Here is a 26,933-nt window from a genome sequence, read left to right as displayed (position 1 = left end):
GCAGAGACTGTCTGAGCCAAATAGGCTAAGCCCGATTCCAGGGCCGGCCAATCAGCCCTCAAGGAATGATCCGAGGGGGAAGCCCGCTGCACCATAGTCCGGCACGCCCTGGCCACATAGGAGCCGCAAACTGAGGCCTGCAAACTTAAAGCAGCTGCCTCAAAGGACGACCTTAAGGCCGCCTCCAATCTTCTGTCTTGGGCGTCCTTTAGGGCCGTGCCACCTTCCACCGGCAACGCCGTTTTCTTAGTCACCGCAGTGATTAAAGAATCCACGGTAGGCCACAGATAGGCCTCACGTTCACTCACAGCCAAAGGATAGAGGCGGGACATGGCCCAGCCACTTTAAGGCTCGTTTCCGGGACATCCCATTGAGCCGCAATTAAGGTGTGCATGGCATCATGCACGTGGAAGGTTCTAGGCGGGCGCTTCGTCCCCAGCATAATGGCAGAGCCAACAGGGGCTGAGGGAGAGACGTCCTCCGGAGAGGAAATCTTCAAAGTGTCCATGGCCTGTAACAACAGGTTGGGCAAATCCTCTGGGCTAAAAAGCCGCGCTGCAGAGGGGTCATCCGCTCCATCCGAGCGGGGATCTATCTCCTCCAAGGAATCCGCAAAGGATCGTTGGGAGACCTCAGACACGCTGCCCTCATCTACATCGGAGGAGACAAAAGTCCTCCAAGGCCTGGAAATCAACCCGAGGGCGTTTACCTCTGGGAACCTCAACCTCTATCAGAAGAGGGAGCAGGGGCAGCGTTTTGCATGAGGAAAGCCTGATGCAGCAGCAAAACAAACTCGGGGGAGAAACCCCCCAGACTGTGCACTTCCGCAGCCTGGGCAACAGCCCTAGACGCACTCTCAACCGGCGCTCGCAATAGCGGGGGAGAGACATGCTGCGCATCCAAAATGGCGTCCGGCGCGAAACTCCGTGAAGGAGCCGCGCGGGAAGAACGGCGCTTAACTTTAGCCGCTTTTGTGCCGTCGCCCAAATTAAGGGCGTTCATGGCATTAATGTCTCCAACCTCAAGGGCGGCCCACGAAGAAGCCGTCCGAGCCGCGTGGCCGGCCAAGATGGCGGAGGCGAGGAGCGGGGGATGGGCGTTTATGGCGGGAAAAAACCGCCACGCCGGAGGAACGACCGGGACGTTCATCGGTCACTAAACTATCACCCATCAAGGGCGAATCAGGTTGTAAAACCCCCGCATCCCCTCTAGAAGCGCTCCAGCGATCCGGGGAGCGACCCTTTGCGCCCTCGCCCTCCGACGCCATTGCCACGAGGAGAAGAATCGGGGAACCCCCTACCCGCTATAAAAAGGTAAAATTACCTGCTTGCCGCTCCGAGCTGTAACGAACTGGTGTCCCAGTGAGTAGCTGCAATGAACGTTTAAAGAAACGTCGAATTAAACGCCTTTAAAGACGTTTAAAAATTTTTTTTTTTTTTTAAACGGAGCCAGCGGGAGGGGGGAGAAAAGGAGGGACCTGGCACCACCAGGTTTTCACTTGCTCAAAAGAGCCCTCAACCCCAGGCCTCAACAAAACCTAAGGATTAGGCTTGGAGGCCTAGCCAGAGCTGCTGCTGTGTGTGACCACCACCTGCTGAGATAGAGAACATACTGAGGAGTTTCCGGCAGCACATGACCACATATAGGGAGGCAAAAGTTTGCTCTCTATCTCCACCTGCTGGTAGATGGACACAACCCACCAGTCTATGGATTGATCAGCTTGATGATATGGAAGCTGTAAAATTAGTGGCAATTTGTTCCTTAAGCTTAAAGGTTGTGCGCAAAACTTGAGACAACTCTTGTTAAAAAAGCATGTTTTGATAACCCGTAAGTGAACAGAAAGAAAAATTTGGTTTTATGAGATAATTTTCTTTCCTTGGGTATAACCAGAACAGGCAGCCCAGTAGCCCCTCTAATAATGCATCTCTAACAGCCTAGTATCCCCTCTAATAAAGCAAGTAACTCCTCCTACCCCTCTATAACCAAACTGAAAAAGGAAGGGGGAGGGAGGTCACCCTCAGCCCAAATTTGGATGTGACATAACAGCACCGCCTGGAACTTACTATCCAAGTAAGGTGATCCAGGAAAACAGAACCAAGGGAAAGGGGGGACATCTGAACTGGTCTCGTTGGACTTGGCTAAATGCAAGGAAATTAAAAATCAGGAAGTTTGGTCTTACCTTGCTTTTTGACCACCAAAGCAGCTCCAAATAAAGAATCTTAAACTGAATAAGGGCCTCAATAGGCAACCTTTGGAGCTCCAATAAAATCAAATGATATATGATCAGATTTTTTTTATGCATCAATTAAGTGTTGTGGATCAGCTGAAGTCTCTGCATTTGATATTTAGGCAGATCACAATAAGAGACTTTTACAATAGCCAAGCCTAGAAGTAATAATAATAAATGCATGAACCAGAGAATTTCTAGATCCCAGCTAGTCCCAGCAGTTTTCTATGACAATGGTTCTCAACCCAATCCTTAGGACACACCTAGCTATCAGGTCTTCAGGATACCTACAATGAATTTGCATGAGAAATTTTTCACAAATTATCTCCATTGTATGCAAATCTCATGCAAAGTCATTGAAGAGAAAACTGAGTAGCTAGGAGAACCCCTGGTCTAAGGAGATGTAAACTCACAAAATTTCAAGTTTATTAGGGATTTACTAGTCTGCCAATCATGGAAGACATCTAGGCAGCTTACAGTCAAATTATAAACAGAAAGGAAGGGATGCGACATGACTGGAGGGGCAGAGGAGGTGGAACTACAATTTTAATGACAGCTTGGGGTAGTACAAAAGGAGTGGATGAAGTTATTCAGGCCCACCTCAGAAGACAGCTCAAGTCTCATACCTCTCAAAACTATGGGAGGGAAGTCACCTGATTCACTTGAAGAGGCAATATCCTTGGGAACAAAAATGAGGGAACTGCATGAAATTACCTTCTCTTCAGAGGTCACCAAACAGGGCTCCCAATATGGAGAGCACCCATTAACTCCAAAATCATTTGTGCTGAACAGATTGCCACAAGGAATATCAAGAACCTTCAGAGAAGTCTCCTGGAGAGGCTCAAAAGGGTGTCTTAACCTAACCACCTTGACCAAGTCCCAAGGAGGTACAATGGGATGCTGAGGAAGTCTAATGTACTCGACACTCCTCAAAAACGTCCTGCATCCAGATGAGCTACCAACAGGTGACAATGCCTGTTGTAGTGGGCCGGTGCAATCACCACCATCTGCAATTCTACAAAATTAAAAGCCAAGCCCAAGAGACGACCTTGAACACACAAAAATCATCTGGCAAGAAGAATGAAATGAGTTGACTCCGTGGTCCTGGCACCAAGTCTCAAAAATCCTTCACACTTGGGTGTAGGCCAGAGATATCTACCTTGTCCTGGACTGTAACAAGCCAAGATCACAGACAGAATAACCTTTTCTTAAACTTTGCCTTCAAGAACCAGGTCATAAGAAAGATCAGAGCTATGTTTAGCAAACTAACGTCTTGAAGTTAGGTGGCCACACTCAGAGCTGTAACGGTTCCTCCATCTTTAGCCTCATGAGATTTATCTACTATGGGCTTTAGGGTCAACTAGACTCACTATAAAACCACCAGGCTCAGTTCATTCTCCAACCTCTGGATCATCCTAACCAGGGGTCACAGAAGGAACAGACCACTCTGAGGGCAGAACTGATCAGGGCATCTATCCCAGCCAACTGACACTTCTTAGTGCGGATGAAAATCCTGGCGGCTATTAAATACAGAACTGGTTCCTCACAGCAACTGACAATGCATTCAAAGGCCACATCTGCCAATGCCCATTCTCCTGGGTCTAGCATGTTCTTGTTGGAGAGGATGACAGCATGTACCTCAGCCAAAGTACCCACCACTGCAGAGGCTAAACAAGAGTGTGCGGTGATGGCGGTGTCTAATTTCATTTTTGGGTCTTCATGACAATTGACAATTGTCATGGAGTGGATACCATCTGATCCAGGTGATAAATTTGTCATTTTGCCTATTAAATCCTCCAGATTTCAGCTCCTCCAATCAACACCATTAAAATATTTTTGGAATAGAATGGAAGTTCCATGCAACTGATGGCATCAAGGCAAGATGTTGACGAGCAAGAAAAATTTATAGAACGGCCCAAAAAATAGGTCAGATTTGAGAAACAGAACACACATCGCTGCAATAACCTGCTAAAAAGAAATTTAGCAGTGGGGAATATATCTATAGTACAACACTGCTTATACAACAATTATCTAAATGGGAGTTCTCAGAATGAAAACACTTTCCACAAATGCATTTACCTAAAATATGCACAATAAAATCTTGGTAAGCCTGAAATCCACTAAAATAAAGTGTTATGGAATGAATAAAAGAACAAAAAAAAACAAACATTCATCCACAATCACACAATGTATATATATGAAGAAAAAAAGGTTGACAAAGCAGCTAAAAAGAGGGGGGAAACCCCACCTTTCCAACTGTTAGGCATGAAGGTGGATCTATTATGCTTTTGGACTGGCCAGTGGTACAAGAAATATTGTATGGGTTGAAGGAGAATGAACACACATATGAATACAACATTCCACATCCGTGAAGAAACACACTTGCTGAAATATCCAACATCTTCAGTTTTGATGATCAGAAAGTCGGAGGAAAATTTTGGAATCTAATTCCCAGACCTGACTGAGAAAATCTGAATTGGCAGATCTCAAACATGCAGTGCACACAAGGAGATCTAGGAATATGAGTTCTGCAAGGAGAGTACAGGAAATTTCCAAAAGCAAAAGTAGTCGCCTTTACAAATACCAACTGAAAAGATAACCACATTTTTTTTTTATTTTTTTTACTTACTGTATTCATTGCTCCTATATGGGAAAATTAGGTTCTTATGATAATTTTCTTTCCTTTAGTCATAGCAGATGAAGCCATTACGTATGGGTTGTGTCCATCAACCAGCAGGGGGAGATAGAGAGCACTCAACTTTTCACAGTGCCTCATGGCCAGCTAGCTCCACTGCCTCTTCAGTATTTGAAGCTTCCAAAGCAGTATGGCAAACCGCAATGGGAATAACATGAACTTTCCTCACAGCGAACAATGGCCCCTTAACAAGGGCATAAACTCAAAAAAGGAGGGAATGAACTCATCCTCCTGGAGGGAATAAACTCGACCTCCACTTAAACGGAGGAAATACTTGCATCCTCCTGGAGGGAACAAAACTCATCCTCCCAAAACATGAACTGGAGGGAATGAACTCATCCTCCTACAATAGTAACAAGAATCCTGAAGACTCTTTTCCGACTCCCCAAGGAAGGAATAACTTCAGGAAACAAGAACAGCACCTAAAATCAGAATCACTGCAATACAGAATCATACAGGGAGGGCTCATGGCTTCATCTGTTATGACTAAAGGAAAGAAAATTATCATGGTAAGAACCTAATTTTCCCTTCCTTGTCATCAAGCAGATGAAGCCATTACGTATGGGATGTAACAAAGCAATCCCTAAATAGGGTGGGAACAAGCCACGCCACGCGTTAGCACCTGTGCTCCAAAACGCGCATCCCTCCTTGCAGCCACATCCAGCCTCTAATGTCGGGCGAAAGAGAACTTAGAAACCCATGTTGCAGCACTACAAATCTCATGAAGAGATAGTGCTGCAGTTTCCGCCCAGGAAGAGGAAATCGCTCTTGTGGAATGTGCCTTAAAAGCTTCAGGCGGAGCCCGGCCAGACAGCAGATATGCTGAAAAGATAGCTTCTTTGAGCCAACGGGCAATAGTGGCTTTAGACGCTGAGGACCCTCTGCGAGGACCTGCAAACAGCACAAAGATGATCAGAGGTCCTGAAAGAATTTGTAATTCGCAGATACTGCAACAGAGTCCTGCGCACATCCAAAAGGTGCAACTGCCCATATGAATCTGGAAACTCCTCCTCAAAGGAGGGAAGAAAAACAGGCTGCTTTAAGTGAAACTCAAACCACCTTAGGCATGAAGGAAGGCACGGTCCGAACAGTTACCCCTGACTCTGAGAATTGCAGAAAAGGGTCTCTACAGGACAGCGCCTGGAGCTCTGACACCCGTCTCACCGAGGTAATGGCCACTAAAAAGACGGCCTTCAGTGTCAAATCTTTCTCTGAAGCACGGCGAAGCGGTTCAAAGGAAGCCCCCTGAAGAGCCTTCAATACTAACTCCAGGTTCCAAGCTGGACAAGGTGCCCACACGGAAGGATGGAGCCGAAGCACCCCTCTAAGAAACCGTGCCACATCTGGATGAGCAGCTAAGGACACGCCTTCAACCTTGCCACGCAGGGAGGCCAATGCTGCCACTTGCACCCGCAGGGAATTATAGGCCAAGCCTCTGTGTACACCATCTTGCAAAAAGTCCAGAATCGACGAGACAGGAGCCTGCAACAGAGAAAGCACTCTTGAAACACACCAGACTTCAAACTGGCGCCAAATCCTGGCATAAGCCACGGAAGTGGAGTGCTTACGGGCCTGCAGGAGAGTGGAAATTACCTTATTTGAGTAGCCTCTCTCAATTGCGCCCTCTCAATCGCCATGCCATAAGACCAAAGCGGCAGGCGTCCTCCATGGCCACCGGACCCTGTGACAACAGGTGCGGAACCAGAGGTAACGGAAAGGGAGCCTCCAACAGCATCTGTCGGAGGTCCGCATACCAAGGTCTGCTGGGCCAATCCGGGGCGATGAGCACCACTTCTCCTGGATGCAGCCGAATCCACAGGAGCACTCGCCCTATCAAGAGCCACGGAGAGAAGACATACAGCAAGCCCAGGGGCCAGGGTTGAGCCAAGGCATCCAACCTGGCAGAGCGAGGATCCCTCCGTCTGCTGAAGAAGCACGGGGCTTTGGCATTGGAACTGGTCGCCATAAGATCCATCACTGGCTTGCCCCATTTGGCACATATCTGCAGGAATACATCGTCTGCTAGTTCCCACTCCGCTGGAGCGATCTGATGCCTGCTTAGATAGTCGGCTGCATGTTGCTCTGACCTGCAATGTGAGCTGACAGGGACTGTAGATGCAGCTCGGCCCAGTGGCAAATTTGTTCGGCCTGCGCGGCTAGAGCTCTGCACTGAGTGCCGCCTTGTCGACTTATGTAGGCCATTGCTGCCGTGTTGTCCGACATCACTCGGACAGCCAATCCTTCCAGGGTCACTTGAAAGGCCAGAAGAGCCAGAAACACCGCTTTCAACTCCAGGCGGTTGATAGACCACTCTGACTCGTTGGGTGTCCACAGACCCTGGGCATGCTTCCCCTGGCAATGTGCACCCCAGCCCTTCAGGCTGGCATGTAACCACTAGGCACCAATCGTGGAGCGCCAGCGGCATTCCCCGCCGCAACATGCTGTCCGAGAGCCACTACTCCATACTGAGGCGGACCGCAGGGAGCCAAGAAAGTCTGCACTGATAATCCTGAGATACTGGAGACCATCGTTGAAGTAGAGAATACTGTAGTGATCTCAGGTGCGCTCTCGCCCATAGCACCACTTCCAAGGTGGCCGTCATCGATACCAACAGCTGGACAATGTCCCAAGCTCGCAGGCGGGGCATCCTCAGGAGCAGACGGACCTGATTCTGAAGCTTGCACCGCCTTTGCTCAGGAAGAAACACATAGCCCGAGGCTGTGTCGAACCTGGCCCCCAAATATTCTAGAGATTGCGAGGTGGTCAGGTAACTTTTGGCCATATTGACGACCCAGCCCAGAGATTGAAGGACTGAAACCACTCTGGCTGTAGCTAGACGACTCTTTTTCTGAGCCTGCTCTGATGAGCCAGTCGTCTAGGTACGGGTGAACCCGGATACCCTCTCGCCTGAGAAAGGCAGCTACTACCACCATTACCTTGGAGAAGGTTCAGGGAGCTGTGGCAAGGCCAAAAGGCAAGGCCCAAAACTGGAAATGTTTTCCCAACACCGCAAACCGCAGAAACTTCTGGTGCGGGGGCTAAATTGGTATGTGCAAGTAAGCTTCTTTCAGGTCTAGAGACGTGAGAAACTCTCCTGGCTGTACCGCCGCAATGACGGAGCGCAGGATTTCCATGTGAAAATGCCGCACTCTTAAGGACTTGTTTAACTCTTAAGTCCAGGATCTGGCGAAAAGACCCGCCTTTTCGTGGCACCACAAAGTAAATGGAGTAGCGGCCTAAACCTTGTTCGGCGGGAGGCACCGGGGTCACAGCCCCTATCTGGCACAGACTGTGCAAAGTCTCCTCTACCGCCATCCGTTTGGCGGCAGAACCGCATCGGGACTCCACAAACACGTCTCTCACTGGGGCATCGAATTCTATTCAGTATCAGTCTCTGATCAGGTCCAAGACCCACTGATCTGCGGAGATTTTGGCCCACTCCTCGAAAAAGAGAGAAAGTCTTCCTCCGATGACAGGAAACGAGGAGGGGGCCGGCGCACCATCATTGAGAGGGTTGCCCCTGAACTCCAGGCCTTGAACCGGCAGCTGCAGAACGTTTGTCCGTGCGAAAGAAGTTTCTCTGCTGAAAGCGGGCACGCAAAGTGAACCCAGCAGCACGCCCCGGGCGGTACCTTCTAGCTTCACGGAAGCGAGGTCTGTAAGAGGAGCGGACCGCCTGACCCTTAGAGGAAAGCTTCGGCCTATCTTCGGCCAAGCGCTGAGGTTTGGAATCCCCCAGGCCTTTAACAATGTTTTCCAGCTCCTCACCAAACAGGAGAAGGCCTTGAAAGGGCAACTTCACCAACCTTTGCTTAGAGGCCATATCCGCCGCCCAATGTCGTAGCCAAAGAGTGCGACAAGCCACCACTGCTACAGTCATTTGTTTAGCCAAAACTCTGACCATATCATAAAGGGCGTCAGCCAAAAAGGACAAGGCCAACTCCATCCGCGGAGCTACTTCAGATAAGGTCTCCGCTCCATCACCGGGCTGTTCCACTGCCTGCTGTAACCAAGCCAGGCAGGCTCTAGCAGCATAACAACTGCATGCAGACGCCCGAACAGTGAGACCTGCCAAATCAAAGGACCGCTTCAGAGCTGAATCAAGCCTGCGGTCTTGAATATCCTTCAGGGCAACACCTCCTTCAACAGGGAGGGTAGTTCTCTGTCACAGCCGTGACCAGGGTATCCACTTTAGGCATTGCAAAGCGAGCCAAATGTTCCTCACTCAGAGGGTATAATTGCCCCATAGCCCTGGCAACCTTCAAAGGTCCCTCGAGGTCAGCCCATTGAGCCGAAATAAGCTCTTGGATGGAGTCATGCAAAGGAAAGGCTCGAGCAGGCTTTCTGGTACTAGCCATCCTTGGATTAACAGAGGAGGCTGTGCCACTCCCAGGATCTTCAATCGAGAGGGCTTGTAAGGCATCTGAAATAAGCGCTGGCAGCTCCTCGCGGTGAAAAATCCTCACCGCAGATGGATCAAGCAGCACCTGTGGCAATTCTGCACCTGACTCTGGCTCCTCAGCCCAAGAAGTTCTGCCAGACCTCTCATAATCCTCATAGCCCAACCACCGGGGGGGGGGGGGGCCACACTCAGAAGGGGAATTAGCCCTTCTGCGTTTATCAGGAGGAGAAGAAACAGGCAAAGCCAACTCCAAAAGGCCAGGATCCACCGGGGGGGGGGGGGGGGGGGGGGGGGGGGGGCAGGCAAAGGGTCCGAAGATCCCTGTGGAAGAGCTCTTTTAAGCATGTACGCCTTATGCAGCATTAAAACAAAATCAGGGGAGAAAACCCCTCCCTTACCAGGGCTATCAGCTCTATTATTAGCCTCACTCAGAGGACCCCCCCCCCCCCCCCCGGATTCAGGGCTCTCCATCACAACGGAGGCCACGCCATGTGGAAAATCCAAAATGGTGTCTGCTGCCATCTCAGAGCGCAAAAGATGGCCGTTCGCCATGCTCGGGCCGGCTCTACCGTCTGTACAGCACGAATTACAGAGCCCCACTGCTGATTTGCGTTTACCACATTTAGAACAGCGCTTTACAGTCTCCGCAGCCATCGCCGAAAACGGCGGTAAAATTTAAAAAATGGCGGTTCGCGCCAAAAACGTCCCGATCGCGGGCCCACCCCGGAGGACTCAGAAAACACTCTTACCTCACTAGACCGAGTGTCACAACTCCGGTCCTGCAGAAGAATCTCAAGAAAAAAAACCTCTTTTCCAAGATCGCAGCGCTAAAGCGCGACGCAACTTTAATTATTATTATTTTTTTTAACGCTGTGAGGAAAGCAGAGGCAAAAGAGGTAAATAAAAACACTCCGGAGGCTCAGATAAGTGGGAAAGGCAGGGAAAGGCGAACCAATGTGCCTGCATCCACTGAGTGGGAAAGGCCAGGGAAAAGCAAGCTAATATGTCCACATCCACGGGGGCATGGGTAAGGCAGGGAAAGGGCTGACCTATGTGCCTTCAAAGTGAAGCTGCTATAGCCTCTAACACCCCGGCTAACAACTGGCAAGCCAGCAGCCACCCCCAGGCAGATTTTTGATGGAGCTCGAAGAAGCTGCAGCCACCCTGCTTGGGGAGATAGAGAATACTGAAGAGGCAGTGGAGCTAGCTGGCCATGAGGCACTGTGAAAAGTTGAGTGCTCTCTATCTCCCCCTGCTGGTTGATGGACACAACCCATACGTAATGGCTTCATCTGCTTGATGACAAGGAATTTGAATTTATAAAAACTGCTAACGGTAATCTAGAATTAAGAACTGCACAAAGATTTTGGGCCCAATATCCAGTGGCACTTATCTGGATAGAAGTGGATTTTATCCAGCCAAGTGCCACTCACTGAGGCCAGCCACCAATTCTCAGCAGCATCATCCAGATTGATGACAACCCCAGCATTACCTAGATAATGCTTGGGTGCAGAGCCGGACATTATCCAGGTACTGCCAATATTCTATTCCGTTAGCAATTCATTGAAACAAACAACTTGATATGGGGTATTCACTTTTGTTATACTTTAAATTAGACCACCACCAAACCACTGCACAATTTTATATTGGCTGTTTTTAACATTAGTGTGAACTACAGAAACCACTTCCAAGAAGTACTCCAAAATGGCAAACCGATTTTAAAAATAGGGCACTTGCCAAAAGAATTCCTTACTCTAGAATCTTCCTGTACTGCTGGAATAGGGTCTGCAGGAGCAGGAGAAGAACACTTCTCAGCAACCTCCTCCTCGGGAGCTGGCTCCTCCAATACTGGCTCAGACTTTTCTTCCTGCACCGTTGGTTCTGGATCTTGTTCAAGTTCAGGTTCAGGCTCCGGTTCTGGTTCTGCCACCTGTTCTTCCAATTGTTCATCTGTGTCATTCACACTGAGGAAAACAGAATTTCATTACAGTATAAACATGAATGTGGAGAATTAGCTTACAGGAGGACTAAGCTACAAAAATCCAAGTGTTGATTTTCCACAATGAAACAAAGCAACGTTACTCACCTGTAGTACATGTTCTGAGGACAGGAGGACGTTACCACATATGAGCGAGAATTACCTGTTGACAGCCTCGACCACGCACTCACTGTTTTCCTACCCATCTTCGTCACTTAGGACCAGCAGTTAACTACTAAAAACAAACTACTAAAAACTTAGAAGATACAACTCCTAGATGAGAGGGTATGTGGTAATGCGCATCCTACTGTCCTCTGAGAACACCTTTAGAGAACTTCACTTGCAAGTTTTTATTGAACCAAAAAATGAAACGGAAAAGGCCAACCAGAAACCAACTAAACTGTAAATAAAGCTATGTTGTGTAGGTACAGCCTGAAACACAGCAAAATGGGCAACACTCATCTAACATCCAGTCAATACAACAGTATTCTTCTGTTCTTCTGGTCTCACCCAACACACTGGCAACAATACAGACTGCTCGACATGAAAGGCTGTATTCACCTAAAGGAATGAGGGCACCAGTCAAAATACCACCTTTTCTTTGGAAAATAGCAGGAAGGGCTTCCTACATGATAAAGTTTGCAATTCCAAAAATCTAGCTGATGAAATAGTGACAATTTATAATATAGCTTATATTCCACAGTTGACCTTGAGGTTCTACATAGATTAGAAAAACTAAGAAGCTGGATATACACTAGGAAATCACAATACAAAATTGTCAATAAGCTAATAGATGACACCCATTAATATCTTATAACCTGTTACAACATTAACATATACCAATTAAAATTAAAGCCCAAGGATATACAGTTCTTAGACCCTACAAAGGAGAAATTAGACCTTACCTGCTAATTTGCTTTCCTTTAGTCCCTCCGGACCGGCCCAGGATTGGACTGATGGGTTGTGCACGCCCTCCAGCAGGTGGAGACTGAGAAAAATTCTGACTCTAGAGAGCCAATAAGAGCCCTGGCCATGTGACCATAGCCTCAGTATTTGAATAACAAAGCAGGAAAGAAAAGAAAGACGAACCTTATGTGCCCCTTGGAATCTAAGCAGCCCCAAGTACTCCTGAAATGTGCTTAAACGGCTATGCCGTGAAATTGGGCTCACCAACAACTCTAACCAGAGCCGAGGTATGGCCGTGAAAAAAAGTTGTTTTTTTAAATTTATTTTATCATCAAGTTTTTTGGGTTTTTTTTTAAATTATCATCATCAAGTTGTCAAACAGCTCTGTATCCGACATCAGAACATCTGAACACAATAACTCCAAACATAGAAAGAAGGAAAAGCACAGTCATGAAAGAACATGGGAGGGACCTGGGCCAGTCCGGAGGGACTAAAGGAAAGCAAATTAGCAGGTAAGGTCTAATTTCTCCTTCCTTAGCGTCCCTTCGGACCGACCCAGGATTGGACTGATGAGAAGTACCAAAGCAGTAATCTGAAGGGAGGGACCCTATCAAATCCACTGTGAGTACTCGCGCTTCTTTACAAATGTCCTCAGATGTCACTAAGAATAGCTTTGGCAAAGAGACTGCTTGTCTAATTGTGGAATGCGCTTTAACCGTCCCTGGAACTGTTCTCCCGCTGTGAAGATAAGCAGAAGCTAGAAGCAGCCAAAACCCATAAGCCGACCGGCCAGAAGGACAAAAAGACGATCCAAGCGCTGACAGTGTTAAATAATAGGTAAAGAATGCAAATTCTTCTGATCCTACGTGCCCAAAGAAGAACCCAGAACAGTAATAGTAAGGAAATACTGATTGATAAAGATGAAAACGTGAGCTTCATCAGACAGGAAAGACAGTACCAGAGACAAACCCCTAAGGGAACAAGGAGAAGGATAAGATTGAGATCCCTAGAGGGAAAGATCACTAGAACTGGCGGCGAAAGAGACTAACTCCCTTCAAAAAATGGAAGACAGCCGGAAAAGTGGCCAAAGAGTTAGCTCGTAACTGACCTTGGAAATAGAAAGAGCCGCAACTTGCACCTTAAGAGAAGAGAAATAAACTTTTCAAAACCCCCTCTGTGAAAAATCCAACATCTCTGCCATTGAACCTCGATAAGGAACAATAGCAGCATCTGAACAGCAAAACAAAAAATCCTCCAGGTGCAAATGTAATATAGAACGCTACCACAACCAAATAGGAATTACTGAAGCTGAATATCCACTCTTAGGTAATCAAGTCCATTAAAGAGGCAAGCTGTAAGACAAAAGATCGGGCCGTGCCATAAAGGGTCCTTGAGAACAGAAAGATGTAGAGGAAACGCTGACAAAAGACGCTGAAGATCCGTGTACCACAGACGTCAAGCCCAAGCTGGAGCTAGTAGGACTACGGGACCCTTTTTTTTTTTTTTTTTTTTTTTTAATATAAAGCGACGACGCAAGAGGGAGCATGGAGAAAACGCGTACAGAAGACCGAAAGGCCACTGCTGTACGATGGCGTCTATCCCTGCCGCTGTCGAGACTCTTCTGCAACGGAAGAAGCAAGAAACCTTTGTGAGACTGAAGGCAAAAAGAAGTAGCACCGAGGTGCCTCAGTGAGGTACTATCAGATGAAAACACTGAAAAGGTGGGAGTCCATTCCCCTGGATCTAGGTTCGACTGCCACCACATGGGAGGCTAAAATGGCAGTTAAGCGAATGTCTACCCATGTCAAAAGCCTCACCGCCTCCAATCTCAAGAGTAGACTCTTTGTTCCTCCTAGGCAGATGACATAAGCCATTGCCATGGCCTTGTCCGACAGAACTCTCCCCGCCTTGCTTGACACTAGGGGACAAAATTCCTCCAAAGATAGACAAACTGCTCTGCCCCCCCCCCCCCCCCACCCAAAATGGACTGGAAAGCTTCCAGAGGAGACCAAAGATCGTACGCCCAACGTGGCTAAACAAAGGGCCCCCCCAGCCGCGGAGACTGACGTCAGCCATTAAAAAAACTCTCTCGACTGTAAAAGACTGTAGAGGCATTTCTACAGTAAGATACTCCCTCCGGAACCACCAGAATAGACTACTGCACTCGTGAGACCGGAGAGGCAACCTCAGCTGAAGGGATTCCATCCGAGAGAACCACCTGGATAAGAGAGAAAAATGGAGAGATCTAATTAGAGACCTGGTCCAGGGAACTAGCTGTATATGAGCTGCCATGGAGCAGAGGATGGGAAGGTAACGTTGAGCACAAACAGCGCGACCGATTCCATCCAAAAGGACTATCCGGATAAGAGAGAAAGATGGAGAGACCTAAAGAGAGGTCTGACTCAGGGACCTAGCTCCAAAGTATCTGCTATGGAGCTAAGGACATGAAGATCATGGTGAGTACAAAGAACTCGACCGAGAAGTAATGTTGAAATCGCAGCTTGAGAACTCTGCCCTGGGGAAGAGAAAGAAAAAAAGAAATAACACGAGCTTGCGCCATGTCGAAGGTAACCCCTAAATATTGTAGACTGCGAAGGATTCAGGTGAATCTCAGCCATCATTACTAGGCCACCTAAGACCAATAAAGATTGTACCCTTCGGTCTGTGGCCTGCTGCTCTGTCGACAAGATATTAGTCGTCTAGATATGAGTAAACAAGAAACTCCTCTTTCCTGAGAGGTAGCATAACTTTGGTGAAAATGGGAGGGGCTGTTGTGAGACCAAGCAGAAGAGCCCGAAATGACAAAAGTTACCCCAGAGTCGCAAACCGATAGAACTTTTATAGAGACTGTACCTGATAGGAATATGCAGATAAGCTTTCGCCAAAAATTGTCCTGCACGAAGCGTCACTATAACGGATTGAAGGTTCTTGTGACAAAGTCTTGATACTCAGAGCGCGATAGATGGTCTTGAGATTCCAAATAGAATGAAGGAAAATTCCTTCTTGGAGACTAGAAAGTAAAACTGAACTCTGAAGAATGGAGTGAGGAAATGGCCGAAGGACCAAGAGCCTCTGTAAAGTCTCCCCTACCTCACCTGCATTGCCGTGAGAGCGATAGGGAGACTGTAGGAAGACACGTGAGAGAAGCTTGGCGAAGTGAAAAGCATAAACATCTCTAATAATGTGCAAGAACCAAGTGGTCAGAGGAAATATGACCATAACTGAGCTGCAGAAAGCAGAAACAGAAATCCTGAGCTACAAAATCTCACATGCAACACTAGGTTCCTAGGCCAGTGCCCAGATACGAACAGAAAAAAAATAATGTATACAAAAACTGCCATGTAACTATCATTTCATCACCTAAAGCTAAAGGGGAAGAGAAACAGTAGAGTCAACTATGTACACATAGAAGTTATGTCATAACCGAGAAGGTATAGAATTTTCTGCCACAGAATTAGCTATAGTCCCAGATGAATTGGCAGCCGCTGTAGTTGCACTAAATAACCTTCAGACACCTATGTTATCTGAAGAAATAATGTCTCAAAGTGAAATACATACCAGGCAGTCCACAGCTGAATATGCTGGCCCTGCAAGGAGACCACCAGTGGCTTTTGTGCTAGAGACTAAACATGAGAGTGCTAGAACTGAAGCTACATGAGTTAACATACCTGGGCATTATTATTATTTACTTATTGACTTGTTTATTTCTTTTTCAATGGCGCTGCTGCAGTGAAAACAGTACGCAACTGTAACCATGGCAATTGAAAAAACATTCCCAAAGTTGTAAAAACTGAAACTACCACTGTGCAGTACCTACATACCCTCAAGGTAAATATTGAATTAGAATCATGGAACAGCCTCCACACTGGAGACCGACAAAAATTACCATAGCTTACAGAGCAACAAGCATCAAACAAATTGTGCAAATGCTGTGCATAAAGGCGAAAGCAAGCAAGCCTTCCAAGTAAAACATACATTGCATAAAATAGAGTAATAGCACACAGTGGACTAACCCTGGGCGAACCATGAATCTACTTGTGGAGCTCAAATCCATAACTTAAATATAACAGTTCATCACTGTACCCTATTCTGAAAATCTTGTATCTTTTACCCTGGAATGGCGACACCATTACAGGCCTTTGTAAGCCACATTGAGCCTGCAAATAGGTAGTAAAAAGCGAATGCTACATACCTGTAGAAGGTATTCTCAGAGGACAGCAGGCTGATTGTTCTCACTGATGGGTGACGTCCACGGCAGCACCCTCCAACCGGAAACTTCACTAGCAAAGGCCTTTGCTAGTCCTCGCGAACCGATGCGCACCGCGCATGCGCGGCCGTCTTCCCGCCCGAACCGGCTCGTGTTCGTCAGTCCCATATGTAGCAAGACAAAGATAAGGGAAGACACAACTCCAAAGGGGAAGCGGGCTGGTATGTGAGAACAATCAGCCTGCTGTCCTCGGAGAATACCTTCTACAGGTATGTAGCATTCGCTTTCTCCGAGGACAAGCAGGCTGCTTGTTCTCACTGATGGGGTATCCCTAGCCCCCAGGCTCACTCAAACAACAAACATGGTCAATTGGGCCTCGCAACGGCGAGGGACATAACTGAGATTGACCTAACAATTTATCCAACTAACAGAGTGTAGCCTGGAACAGAATAAACATGGGCCTAGGGGGGTGGAATTGGATTCTAAACCCCGAACAGATTCTGAAGCACTGACTGCCCGAACCGACTGTCGCGTCGGGTATCCTGCTGCAGGCAGTAATGAGATGTGAATGTGTGGACAGATGACCACGTCGCAGCATTGCAAATCTCTTCAATAGTGGCTGACTTCAAGTGGGCCACTGACGCTGCCATGGCTCTAACATTGTGAGCCGTGACATGACCCTCAAGAGCCAGCCCAGCCTGGGCGTATGTGAAGGAAATGCAATCTGCTAGCCAATTGGATATGGTGCGTTTCCCCACAGCCACTCCCCTCCTATTGGGATCAAAAGAAACAAACATTTGGGCGGACTGTCTGTTGGGCTGTGTCCGCTCCAGATAGAAGGCCAATGCTCTTTTGCAGTCCAATGTGTGCAGCTGACGTTCAGTAGGCAGGAATGAGGACGGGGAAAGAATGTTGGCAAGACAATTGACTGGTTCAGATGGAACTCAGACACCACCTTTGGCAAGAACTTAGGATGAGTGCGGAGGACTACTCTATTATGATGAAATTTGGTATAAGGAGCATGAGCTACTAGGGCTTGAAGCTCATTGACTCTATGAGCTGAAGTTACTGCCACCAAGAAAATGACCTTCAAGGTCAAGTACTTCAGATGGCATGAATTCAGTGGCTCAAAAGGAGATTTCATCAGCTGGGTGAGAACGACATTGAGATCCCATGACACTGTAGGAGGCTTGACGGGGGGCTTTGACAAAAGCAAACCTCTCATGAAGCGAACAACTAAAGGCTGTCCTGAGATCGGCTTACCTTCAACACGGTAATGGTATGCACGGATTGCGCTAAGGTGAACCCTTACAGAGTTGGTCTTGAGACCAGACTCAGACAAGTGCAGAAGGTATTCAAGCAAGGTCCGTGTAGGACAGGAGCGAGGATCTAAGGCCTTGCTGTCACACCAGACGGCAAACCTTCTCCATAAAAAGAATTAACTCCTCTTAGTGGAATCTTTTCTGGAAGCAAGCAAGACACGGGAGACACCCTCCGACAGACCCAAAGAGGCAAAGTCTACGCTCTCAACATCCAGGCCATGAGAGCCAGAGACTGGAGGTTGGGATGCAGAAGCGCCCCTACGTTGTGTGTGATGAGGGACGGAAAACACTCCAATCTCCACGGTTCTTCGGAGGACAACTCCAGAAGGAGAGGGAACCAGATCTGACGTGGCCAAAAAGGAGCAATCAGGATCATGGTGCCTCGGTCTTGCTTGAGTTTCAACAAAGTCTTCCCCACCAGAGTTATGGGAGGATAAGCACACAGCAGGCCGTCCCCCCAATTCAGGAGGAAGGCATCCGATGCCAGTCTGCCGTGGGCCTGAAGTCTGGAACAGAACTGAGGGACCTTGTGGTTGGCTCGAGATGCAAAAGAGATCTACCAAGGGGGTGCCCCACACCTGGAAGATATGGCGCACTACTTGAGTTGAGCGACCACTCGTGAGGTTGCATAATCCTGCTCAACCTGTCGGCCAGACTGTTATTTACGCCTGCCAGATACGTGGCTTGGAGCAACATGCCGTAACGGCGAGCCCACAGCCACAAGCTTACGGCCTCCTGACACAGGGGGCGAGATCCGGTGCCCCCCTGCTTGTTGATGTAATACATGGCAACCTGGCTGTCTGAATTTGGATAATTTGGTGGGACAGCCGATCTCTGAAAGCCTTCAGAGCGTTCCAGACCGCTCGTAACTCCAGGAGATTGATCTGCAGATCGCGTTCCTGGAGGGACCAGCTTCCCTGGGTGTGAAGCCCATCGACATGAGCTCCCCACCCCAGGAGAGACGCATCCGTTGTCAGCACTTTTTGTGGCTGAGGAATTTGGAAAGGGCGTCCCAGAGTCAAATTGGACCAAATCGTCCACCAATACAGGGATTTGAGAAAACTCGTGGACAGGTGGATCACGTCTTCTAGATCCCCAGCAGCTTGAAACCACTGGGAAGCTAGGGTCAATTGAGCAGATCGCATTTGAAGACGAGCCATGGGAGTTACATGAACTGTGGAGGCCATGTGGCCAAGCAATCTCAACATCTGCCGAGCTATGATCTGCTGGGACGCTTGTACCCGGGAGACGAGGGACAACAGATTGTTGGCCCTGGTCTCCGGAAGATAGGCACGAGCCGTCCGAGAATCCAGAAGAGCACCTATGAATTCGAGTCTCTGTACTGGGAGAAGATGGGACTTTGGATAATTTATCACAAATCCCAGTAGCTCCAGGAGTCGAATAGTCATCTGCATGGACTGTAGAGCTCATGGACTGCCTCGGATGTGTTCTTCACCAGCCAATCGTCGAGATAAGGGAACACATGCACTCCCAGCCTGCGAAGCGCTGTTGCTACTACAGCCAGACACTTCGTGAACACCCTGGGCGCAGAGGCGAGCCCAAAGAGTAGCACACAGTACTGGAAGTGACGTGTGCCCAGCTGAAATCGCAGATACTGCCTGTGAGCTGGCAATATCGGGATGTGCGTGTAGGCGTCCTTCAAGTCCACAGAGCATAGCCAATCGTTTTGCTGAATCATGGGAAGAAGGGTGCCCAGGGAAAGCATCCTGAACTTTTCTTTGACCAGATACTTGTTCAGGGCCCTTAGGTCTAGGATGGGACGCATCCCCCCTGTTTTCTTTTCCACAAGGAAGTACCTGCAATAGAATCCCAGCCCTTCTTGCCCGGATGGCACGGGCTCGACCGCATTGGTGCTCAGAAGGACGGAGAGTTCCTCTGCAAGTACCTGCTTGTGCTGGAAGCTGTAGGACTGAGCTCCCGGTGGGCAATTTGGAGGCTTCGAGGCCAAATTGAGGGTGTATCCTTGCCGGACTATTTGAAGACCCCAACGGTCGGAGGTTACAAGAGGCCACCTTTGGTGAAAAACTTTCAACCTCCCCCAGACCGGCAGATCGCCCGGCACGGACACGTTGATGTCGGCTATGCTCTGCTGGAGCCAGTCAAAAGCTCGCCCCCTGCTTTTGCTGGGGAGCAAAGGAGCCTTGCTGAGGCGCATGCTGGTGATGAGAGCGAGCGCACTGGGGCTTAGCCTGGGCTGCAGGCTGTCGAGAGGGAGGATTGTACCTACACTTACCAGAAGAGTAGGGAACAGTCCTCCTTCCCCCATAAAACGTCTACCTGAGGAGGTAGATGCTGAAGGCTGCCGGCGGGAGAATTTGTCGAAAGCGTTATCCCGCTGGTGGAGCTGTTCTACCACCTGTTCGATTTTTTCTCCAAAAATGTTGTCCGCTCGGCAAGGGGAGTCCGCAATCTGCTGCTGGATCCTATTCTCCAGGTCGGAGGCACGCAGCCATGAGAGTCTGCGCATCACCACACCTTGAGCAGCGGCCCTGGACGCAACATCAAAGGTATCATATACCCCTCTGGCCAGGAATTTTCTTTACGCCTTCAGCTGCCTGACCACCTCCTGAAACGGCTTGGCTTGCTCAGGAGGGAGCTTGTCCACCAAGCCCGCCAACTGCCGCACATTGTTCCGCATATGGATGCTCGTGTAGAGCTGGTAGGACTGAATCTTGGCCACGAGCATAGAGGAATGATAGGCCTTCCTCCCAAAGGAGTCTAAGGTTCTGGAGTCTTTGCCCGGGGGCGCCGAAGCATGCTCTCTAGAACTCAGCCTTCTTTAGGACCAGATCCACCACACCAGAGTCGTGAGGCAACTGAGTGCACATCAGCTCTGGGTCCCCATGGATCCGATACTGGGATTCGATCTTCTTGGAAATGTGGGGATTAGTTAGTGGCTTGGTCCAGTTCGCCAGCAACGTCTTTTTTAGGACATAATGCATGGGTACTGTGGACGCTTCCTTAGGTGGAGAAGGATAGTCCAAGAGCTCAAACATTTCAGCCCTGGGCTCATCCTCCACGACCACTGGGAAGGGGATGGCCGTAGACATCTCCCGGACAAAGGCCGCGAAAGACAGACTCTCGGGAGGAGAAAGCTGCCTTTCAGGGGAGGGAGTAGGATCAGAAGGAAGGCCATCAGACTCCTCGACAGAGAAATATCTGATGTCCTCCTCCTCCTCCCACGAGGCCTCACCATTGGTATAAGACACAAGTTCACGAACCTGCGTCTGAAGCCGTGCCCGACTCGACTCCGTGGAAACACGGCCACGGTAGGAGCGTCGAGAGGTGGACTCCCTCGCCAGCATCGGCGAAGCTCCCTCTGCCGACGTCGTCGGGGAGTCTGCCTGGGAGGTGGCCGTAGCCGGTACCACAAGCGGTACCGGTACTGGAGACCTCACCTCGGGCAAGGGGCCAGCCGGCGCCTCACTCTCGACGGTACCGGTGGCGCAAGCACCCCCGGTACAAGAGGGGAAGGGCGCAACAGCTCTCCCAGAATCTCTGGAAGAACGGCCCGGAGACTCTCGTGCAGAGCGGCTGTGGAGAAAGACTGAGAAGCCGATGCAGGCGTCGATGTCAGAGTCTGTTCCGGGCGTGGAGGCTGTTCCGGGCTGTCCAAGGGGGAGCGCATAGACACCTCCTGAACAGAGGGTGAGCGGTCCTCCCGGTGCCGATGCCTACTGGGTGCCGACTGCCTCGGCGACCCAGAACTCTCGGTACCGAGACGGGAAGGAGACCGGTGACGATGCTTCTTAGCTTTCTTCAAGCGAAGCATGTCACCGGAGCTTCCTGGTACCGACGAGGACGTAGAATCCAGCCGTTGCTTCCTCGGGGACGAGGCCGAAGAAGGTCGATCTCGGGGGGGCTGTACCGCAGGAGCCCTCAGGGCAGGGGGAGACCCACCCGAAGGCTCACCGCCACCAGCAGGGGAATGGACAGCCCTCACCTGCACTCCAGACGAAGCACCACCGTCCGACGACATCAGCAACAGCGGAGGTCCCGGTACCACCGACGTCGACGCAGCCTCGATGAAGTTGATGCCGAAGACTTCGATGCTGTCGACGTCGATGCACTCAATGCCCGTGCTGTTGTCGTCGAAGAGCCCGAGAACAACACGTTCCACTGGGCCAATCTCGTTACCCGAGTCCTCTTTTTTAAAAGAGCACAAAGACTGCAGGCCTGCGGGCGGTGCCCAGCCCCCAGACACTGAAGACACGAAGCGTGCCTATCAGTCAGCGAGATTACCCGGGCGCACTGGGTGCACTTCTTGAAGCCGCTGGAAGACTTAGATGACATGGGCGGAAAAATCACGCCGGCGAAATCAAAATTTGCGATGACGAAGGGCACCAAAAAGAAGGGAGAAAAACCCGAAATAGAGGCCAAATAGGCCGGTCCTGAAAGCGAAAGGAAACTTACTCGGGGAAAAGCTGGAAACACGGGAAAAGGGTAAAGACCGATCGGTCTTTTTTTTTTTTAGCGAAAATCGCGAAGACGCGCGGGGGTCAACTTGAGGGGCACGAAACGGCGGTAAAACACGACCGTCTCGAGTGCAGACAAAAGAAGACTGACGAACACGAGCCGGTTCGGGCGGGAAGACAGCCGCGCATGCGCATCGGCGCGCGAGGACTAGCAAAGGCCTTTGCTAGTGAAGTTTCCGGTTGGAGGGCGCTGCCGTGGACGTCACCCATCAGTGAGAACAAGCAGCCTGCTTGTCCTTGGAGAATGTGGGATACAAGTGCAATCAATGAACGTGAATGACCTTTGAATGAAGAAAAGCCCTGGATGACTCCCCTGAAAACTGCAGCCTCAAGGCCATAGTTCTTCTTCGAGAATGTGTGGAATATGTGGCAAAGTCAGGGAAAAAATTCTCCTCTCCTGAGATTCAACAGACTACAGCAGAAACACTACATCTGTTTCGTTCTGCACAGTAGAAAATCAGAAAAAAACGGCGCCATGGAGAAGCTACAGCTGCGGGAAAAAATGGTGGCCTTCCGCGCCAAAATTAAAAGAATGAGGGAGTTTCTAAGGAGAAATAACGGAAGGCACTAAAAACAGATGCGACGGGGATTCAAGATGGCCGCACCCTTGAGACGCTAGCAGGCTACACTTGATAGCTCCCTGAAGGAAAAATTATTCAAACATGCCGAAAAGACGGGGCCGTCCTGCCTCCAAAGCCCCGCAACGGCAAGTTCTTACTTCTCAAGATATCCGAACGCTTCTTCAGGCAGCGTCCATTCCAACTATTTCGGCGACTCAAATGTCGGAAGGCAGCCGCTGAGTAGCGCCGGTCCGAGTGGAGGCCCGGAAGCTTCTCCTGGGCTTGAGCTAACGCTCAGCCCCGACTCGAGGGAACCGCCCCCGCAACCTGCGGGGTATAGCACACCAACCGAGGCGTCTCTGGACTCGCTTTCCCGAAGTGGTGTAAGTATACAGGGCCGGGAGGAAATAGATCCGGTTGGATGTGAACTGAGGTCTCGGACACAAACACCTATTCTATCGAAGGTGGAAGAAGCTGCTAGCTCGATACTGGAGATAACTTCGGACAAAGAGGTACCACCCACACAATTTTCTTTTGAAATTAAAAAACCAGCAGAAGTAACGCTAGATTCGCTGTGGACTTTGATAGTTGGCCTAGGAAAATCTCTTGTTCCCCAAGTAAATAAATTGAATCAGGATTTCTTGGCTCTTGAGCAAAAAACTAAAATTTTGGATACTAAAGTTGAAAAATTAGAGCAAATGGATAACGATATGATCTTGGAAGTTAAAAAACTCCAAACTCAACAAGAGACTATGGTTAAAGACTTGATTTTCCTGCGAAAAAAACCGGAATCATTGGAAAACTCAGTTAGAAGTAACAATCTTCGTTTATTAAATTTTCCAAGACAATTGTCTAAATCCCCAAGGGAAATGCTAAAGAAGTATTTAATGGAAATACTTGAAGTAAAAGAAGAGATGATTCCACCTCTCTCTCAGATTTATTACCTTCCAATACTAAATCAAGAAAACCAGAAACAAGATCTTAATATTTCAGCCATACTTGAGTCTAGAGAAAATGATCCTGTCATCCCAACAACATTGATAGTGACGGTAGCATTACCACCAGATAAGGCATGGTTAATGAAAATGTATTTCAGAAATAAGGACAAAGTGTTCTTAGGCCAAAAAATTCAGATATTTCCTGATGTCTCTCGCGAGACACAAAAAGGCGAAGGCAATTTCTTTTGATGAAGCCAGCAGTGTTACAGCTGGGAGCAATTTTCTTTCTTAGATTTCCTTGTAAATGTGTGGTAAAATACCAATCCCTTAAATATGTATTTTTTGAACCAACCCAGCTAACAGCCTTTTTAGTGTCTAGACAAAATAAGGAAAATTGAAAATGTCATCTTCCCTTTGATATGGATAATTATGACACCGAACAGTGTAACCTGTAAATTTCTCAAGTGAATATTCCTAGAAATGTATTTTTGTTAGAATAATTCCACTTTTCTTTCATTTTGAATCCCATATTGTGGACTTGAGTGGGGATTTCAATTTAAAATATATATATATTTTTTTCTCTTTAATTATTACCTAAAATTGTATATGATACGAAATGTACCACTTTTCAAGCAAGTTGAATACTTGACTTATGTATAAAATTGTTATAAAAAAAAAAAAAAAAACAGATGCGATGGACTGGGCCAACAAAGCAGGAAGAAATCACTGACGCCGCCCGAAGAGGCACCGAAGAAAAGTCTAACTGCGTAGAAAACGTGAACGATCCAAGGTAAAATTATGTATCATACCTGATAATTTTCTTTCCATTAATCATAGCTGATCAATCCATAGACTGGTGGGTTGTGTCCATCTACCAGCAGGTGGAGATAGAGAGCAAACTTTTGCCTCCCTATATGTGGTCATGTGCTGCCGGAAACTCCTCAGTATGTCGATATCAAAGCTCCATCCGCAGGACTCAGCACTTAGAGAATTACACCCACAAAGGGACACTCTGCCCAGCTCACCACCGCCGAAACGGGGGAGGGGAATTAACCCAGCTCATCCCCACACAAGTGGGGGAGGGGAATCCGTCCAGCTCATCCCCGCGGAGCGGGGGAGGGACACCACACCCGCCGATGCGGGGGGGATCTGGCTTATCCTGCAACCGCGGGAGGAGCTGACTGACCCTAACACCGCCGAAGCGGGAGGGGTACAAAGCTGCCCTACAGCCGCACGAAGCGGGAGGGAGTGCCGGAAGATTTAAATCTCAATCCAGCCCCGTAAAACGGAGGGGAGAGGAATGCAGCAGCTCACTGTAACACAAACTCGTCTCAACTCTTGAAGAATCCAAGTGAAAGAAGAACTTGAACACGAAGTCCTCCTGAAGTAACTGAAGGCTAAACTTGAACCTAAAATTCAACCAGAATATAAACAGTACAGATATCTGGGAGGGGCTATGGATTGATCAGCTATGATTAATGGAAAGAAAATTATCAGGTATGATACATAATTTTACCTTCCATATCATCAAGCTGATCAATCCATAGACTGGTGGGATGTACCGAAGCAGTACTCACCCAGGGCGGGACATAGAAATCCCTGACCGCAACACTGAAGCTCCAAACCGGGCCTCCGCCCGAGCAGCCACAGTCAAGCGGGTAATGCCTGGCAAAGGTATGGGCCGAAGCCCAAGTTGCCGCCTTGCCAATCTCTTCCAAGGAGACGGACCCTAAGCCGCTGCAATGGCTTCCTTGACCCATCTTGCCACTGTAGGCTTAGAAGCCTGCAGACCCTTACGAGGACCTGTAAACAGGACAAACAGATGGTCCGATTTCCGGAAATCATTGGTCACTTCCAAGTATCTGATGATGACTCGTCTCACATCCAGAAATTGAGAGCAGAGTATTCCTCTGGGTAGTCCTCCCTACGAAAGGAAGGGAGACAGAGCTGCTGATTCACATGGAAGCGAAAAACAATCTTGGGCAGGAAGGAAGGCACTGTGCGAATAGTCACCCCTGCCTCAGTGAACTGCAGAAAAAGGCTCTCGACATGAGTGCCTGGAGCTCGGAAACTCTCCTGGCTGAAGTGATAGCCACCAAAAAGACTGCTTTCAACGTCAGGTGTTTCAGAGATGCCCTCGACAAGGGTTCAAAAGGCGGCTTCTGCAATGCTCTTAGCACCAGGTTGAGATTCCACGCAGGCACCACTGAGTGCAGAGGAGGGCGCAGGTGATTAACTCCCTTGAGAAAGCGCACCACATCTGGCTGCGAAGCCAGGGAAGCACCCTTCAGGCGGCCCCTGAAGCAAGCCAGAGCCGCTACCTGGACTTTAAGGGAACTGAGCGACAGGCCTTTCTCCAGACCTTCTTGCAGGAACGCCAACACTGAAGAAATTGGAGCAGTGAAGGGAGAAAGTGAGCCTGCTTCACACCACGCTGCAAAGATACGCCAAACCCTGGCGTAAGCAGTAGAAGTAGAGCGCTTCCTCGCTCTCAGCATAGTGGCGATGACCTTGTCTGAGAAGCCCTTCTTCCTCAGACGCTGCCGCTCAATAGCCAGGCCGTAAGACCAAAGGGGGAGGGATCCTCCATCACCACGGGACCCTGATGTAACAGGCCCTGCTCCACTGGCAGCCGCAGAGGATCGTCGACTGAGAGCCTGATCAAGTCCGCATACCAGGGACGTCTGGCCCAATCCGGACCCACCAGGATTACCCTGCCGGGATGCTTTGCCACCCGGTCTAGCACCCTGCCCACCATGGGCCAGGGCGGGAACACATAGAGAAGCTCTTGTGTCGGCCACTGTTGGAGAAGAGCATCTACTCCCAGGGATCGAGGGTCCCGTCCTCTGCTGAAAAAGCGCGGCACTTGGCAACTGGCCGATGACGCCATCAGATCTAGGCTCGGCTGGCCCCAGTGCTTCGTGATGTCCAAGAACGCCTGAGCAGATAGCTGCCACTCTCCGGGCTCCAAGGTATGGCGACTGAGAAAGTCCGCCTTGACATTCATGACTCCGGCAATGTGGGCCGCTGAAAGCTGCTCCAGGTTCGCTTCCGCCCACTGGCATAGATTCATAGCCTCCTTGGCTAGAGGGGCGCTCTTGGTACCTCCCTGGCGGTTGACATAGGCCACAGCCGTGGCATTGTCCGACAGGACCCGTACAGGCTTCAACACCAGTACCGGGATGAACTCCAACAACAACAA

General features: G+C 49.2%; 1 protein-coding gene across 2 annotated transcripts in view; it reads right to left on the bottom strand.

Moving 5' to 3' along the window:
* G3BP1 (G3BP stress granule assembly factor 1) overlaps positions 1-26,933 on the bottom strand; it is a 149,471-nt gene that overhangs the window by 46,018 nt on the left and 76,520 nt on the right. For both annotated transcript variants that reach the window (XM_030211488.1, XM_030211487.1), the window contains exon 7: positions 11,078-11,288. In XM_030211488.1, the coding sequence (XP_030067348.1) occupies positions 11,078-11,288 (211 nt within the window). The remainder of the gene's footprint in view (positions 1-11,077; positions 11,289-26,933) is intronic.

Source organism: Microcaecilia unicolor, chromosome 8 (genome assembly GCF_901765095.1).
Source record: "Microcaecilia unicolor chromosome 8, aMicUni1.1, whole genome shotgun sequence".
In the NCBI taxonomy this organism is placed as follows: domain Eukaryota; kingdom Metazoa; phylum Chordata; class Amphibia; order Gymnophiona; family Siphonopidae; genus Microcaecilia; species Microcaecilia unicolor.
The sequence above is the reverse complement of the archived record's forward strand: the minus strand, read 5'-3'. Positions and strand labels throughout refer to the sequence as shown.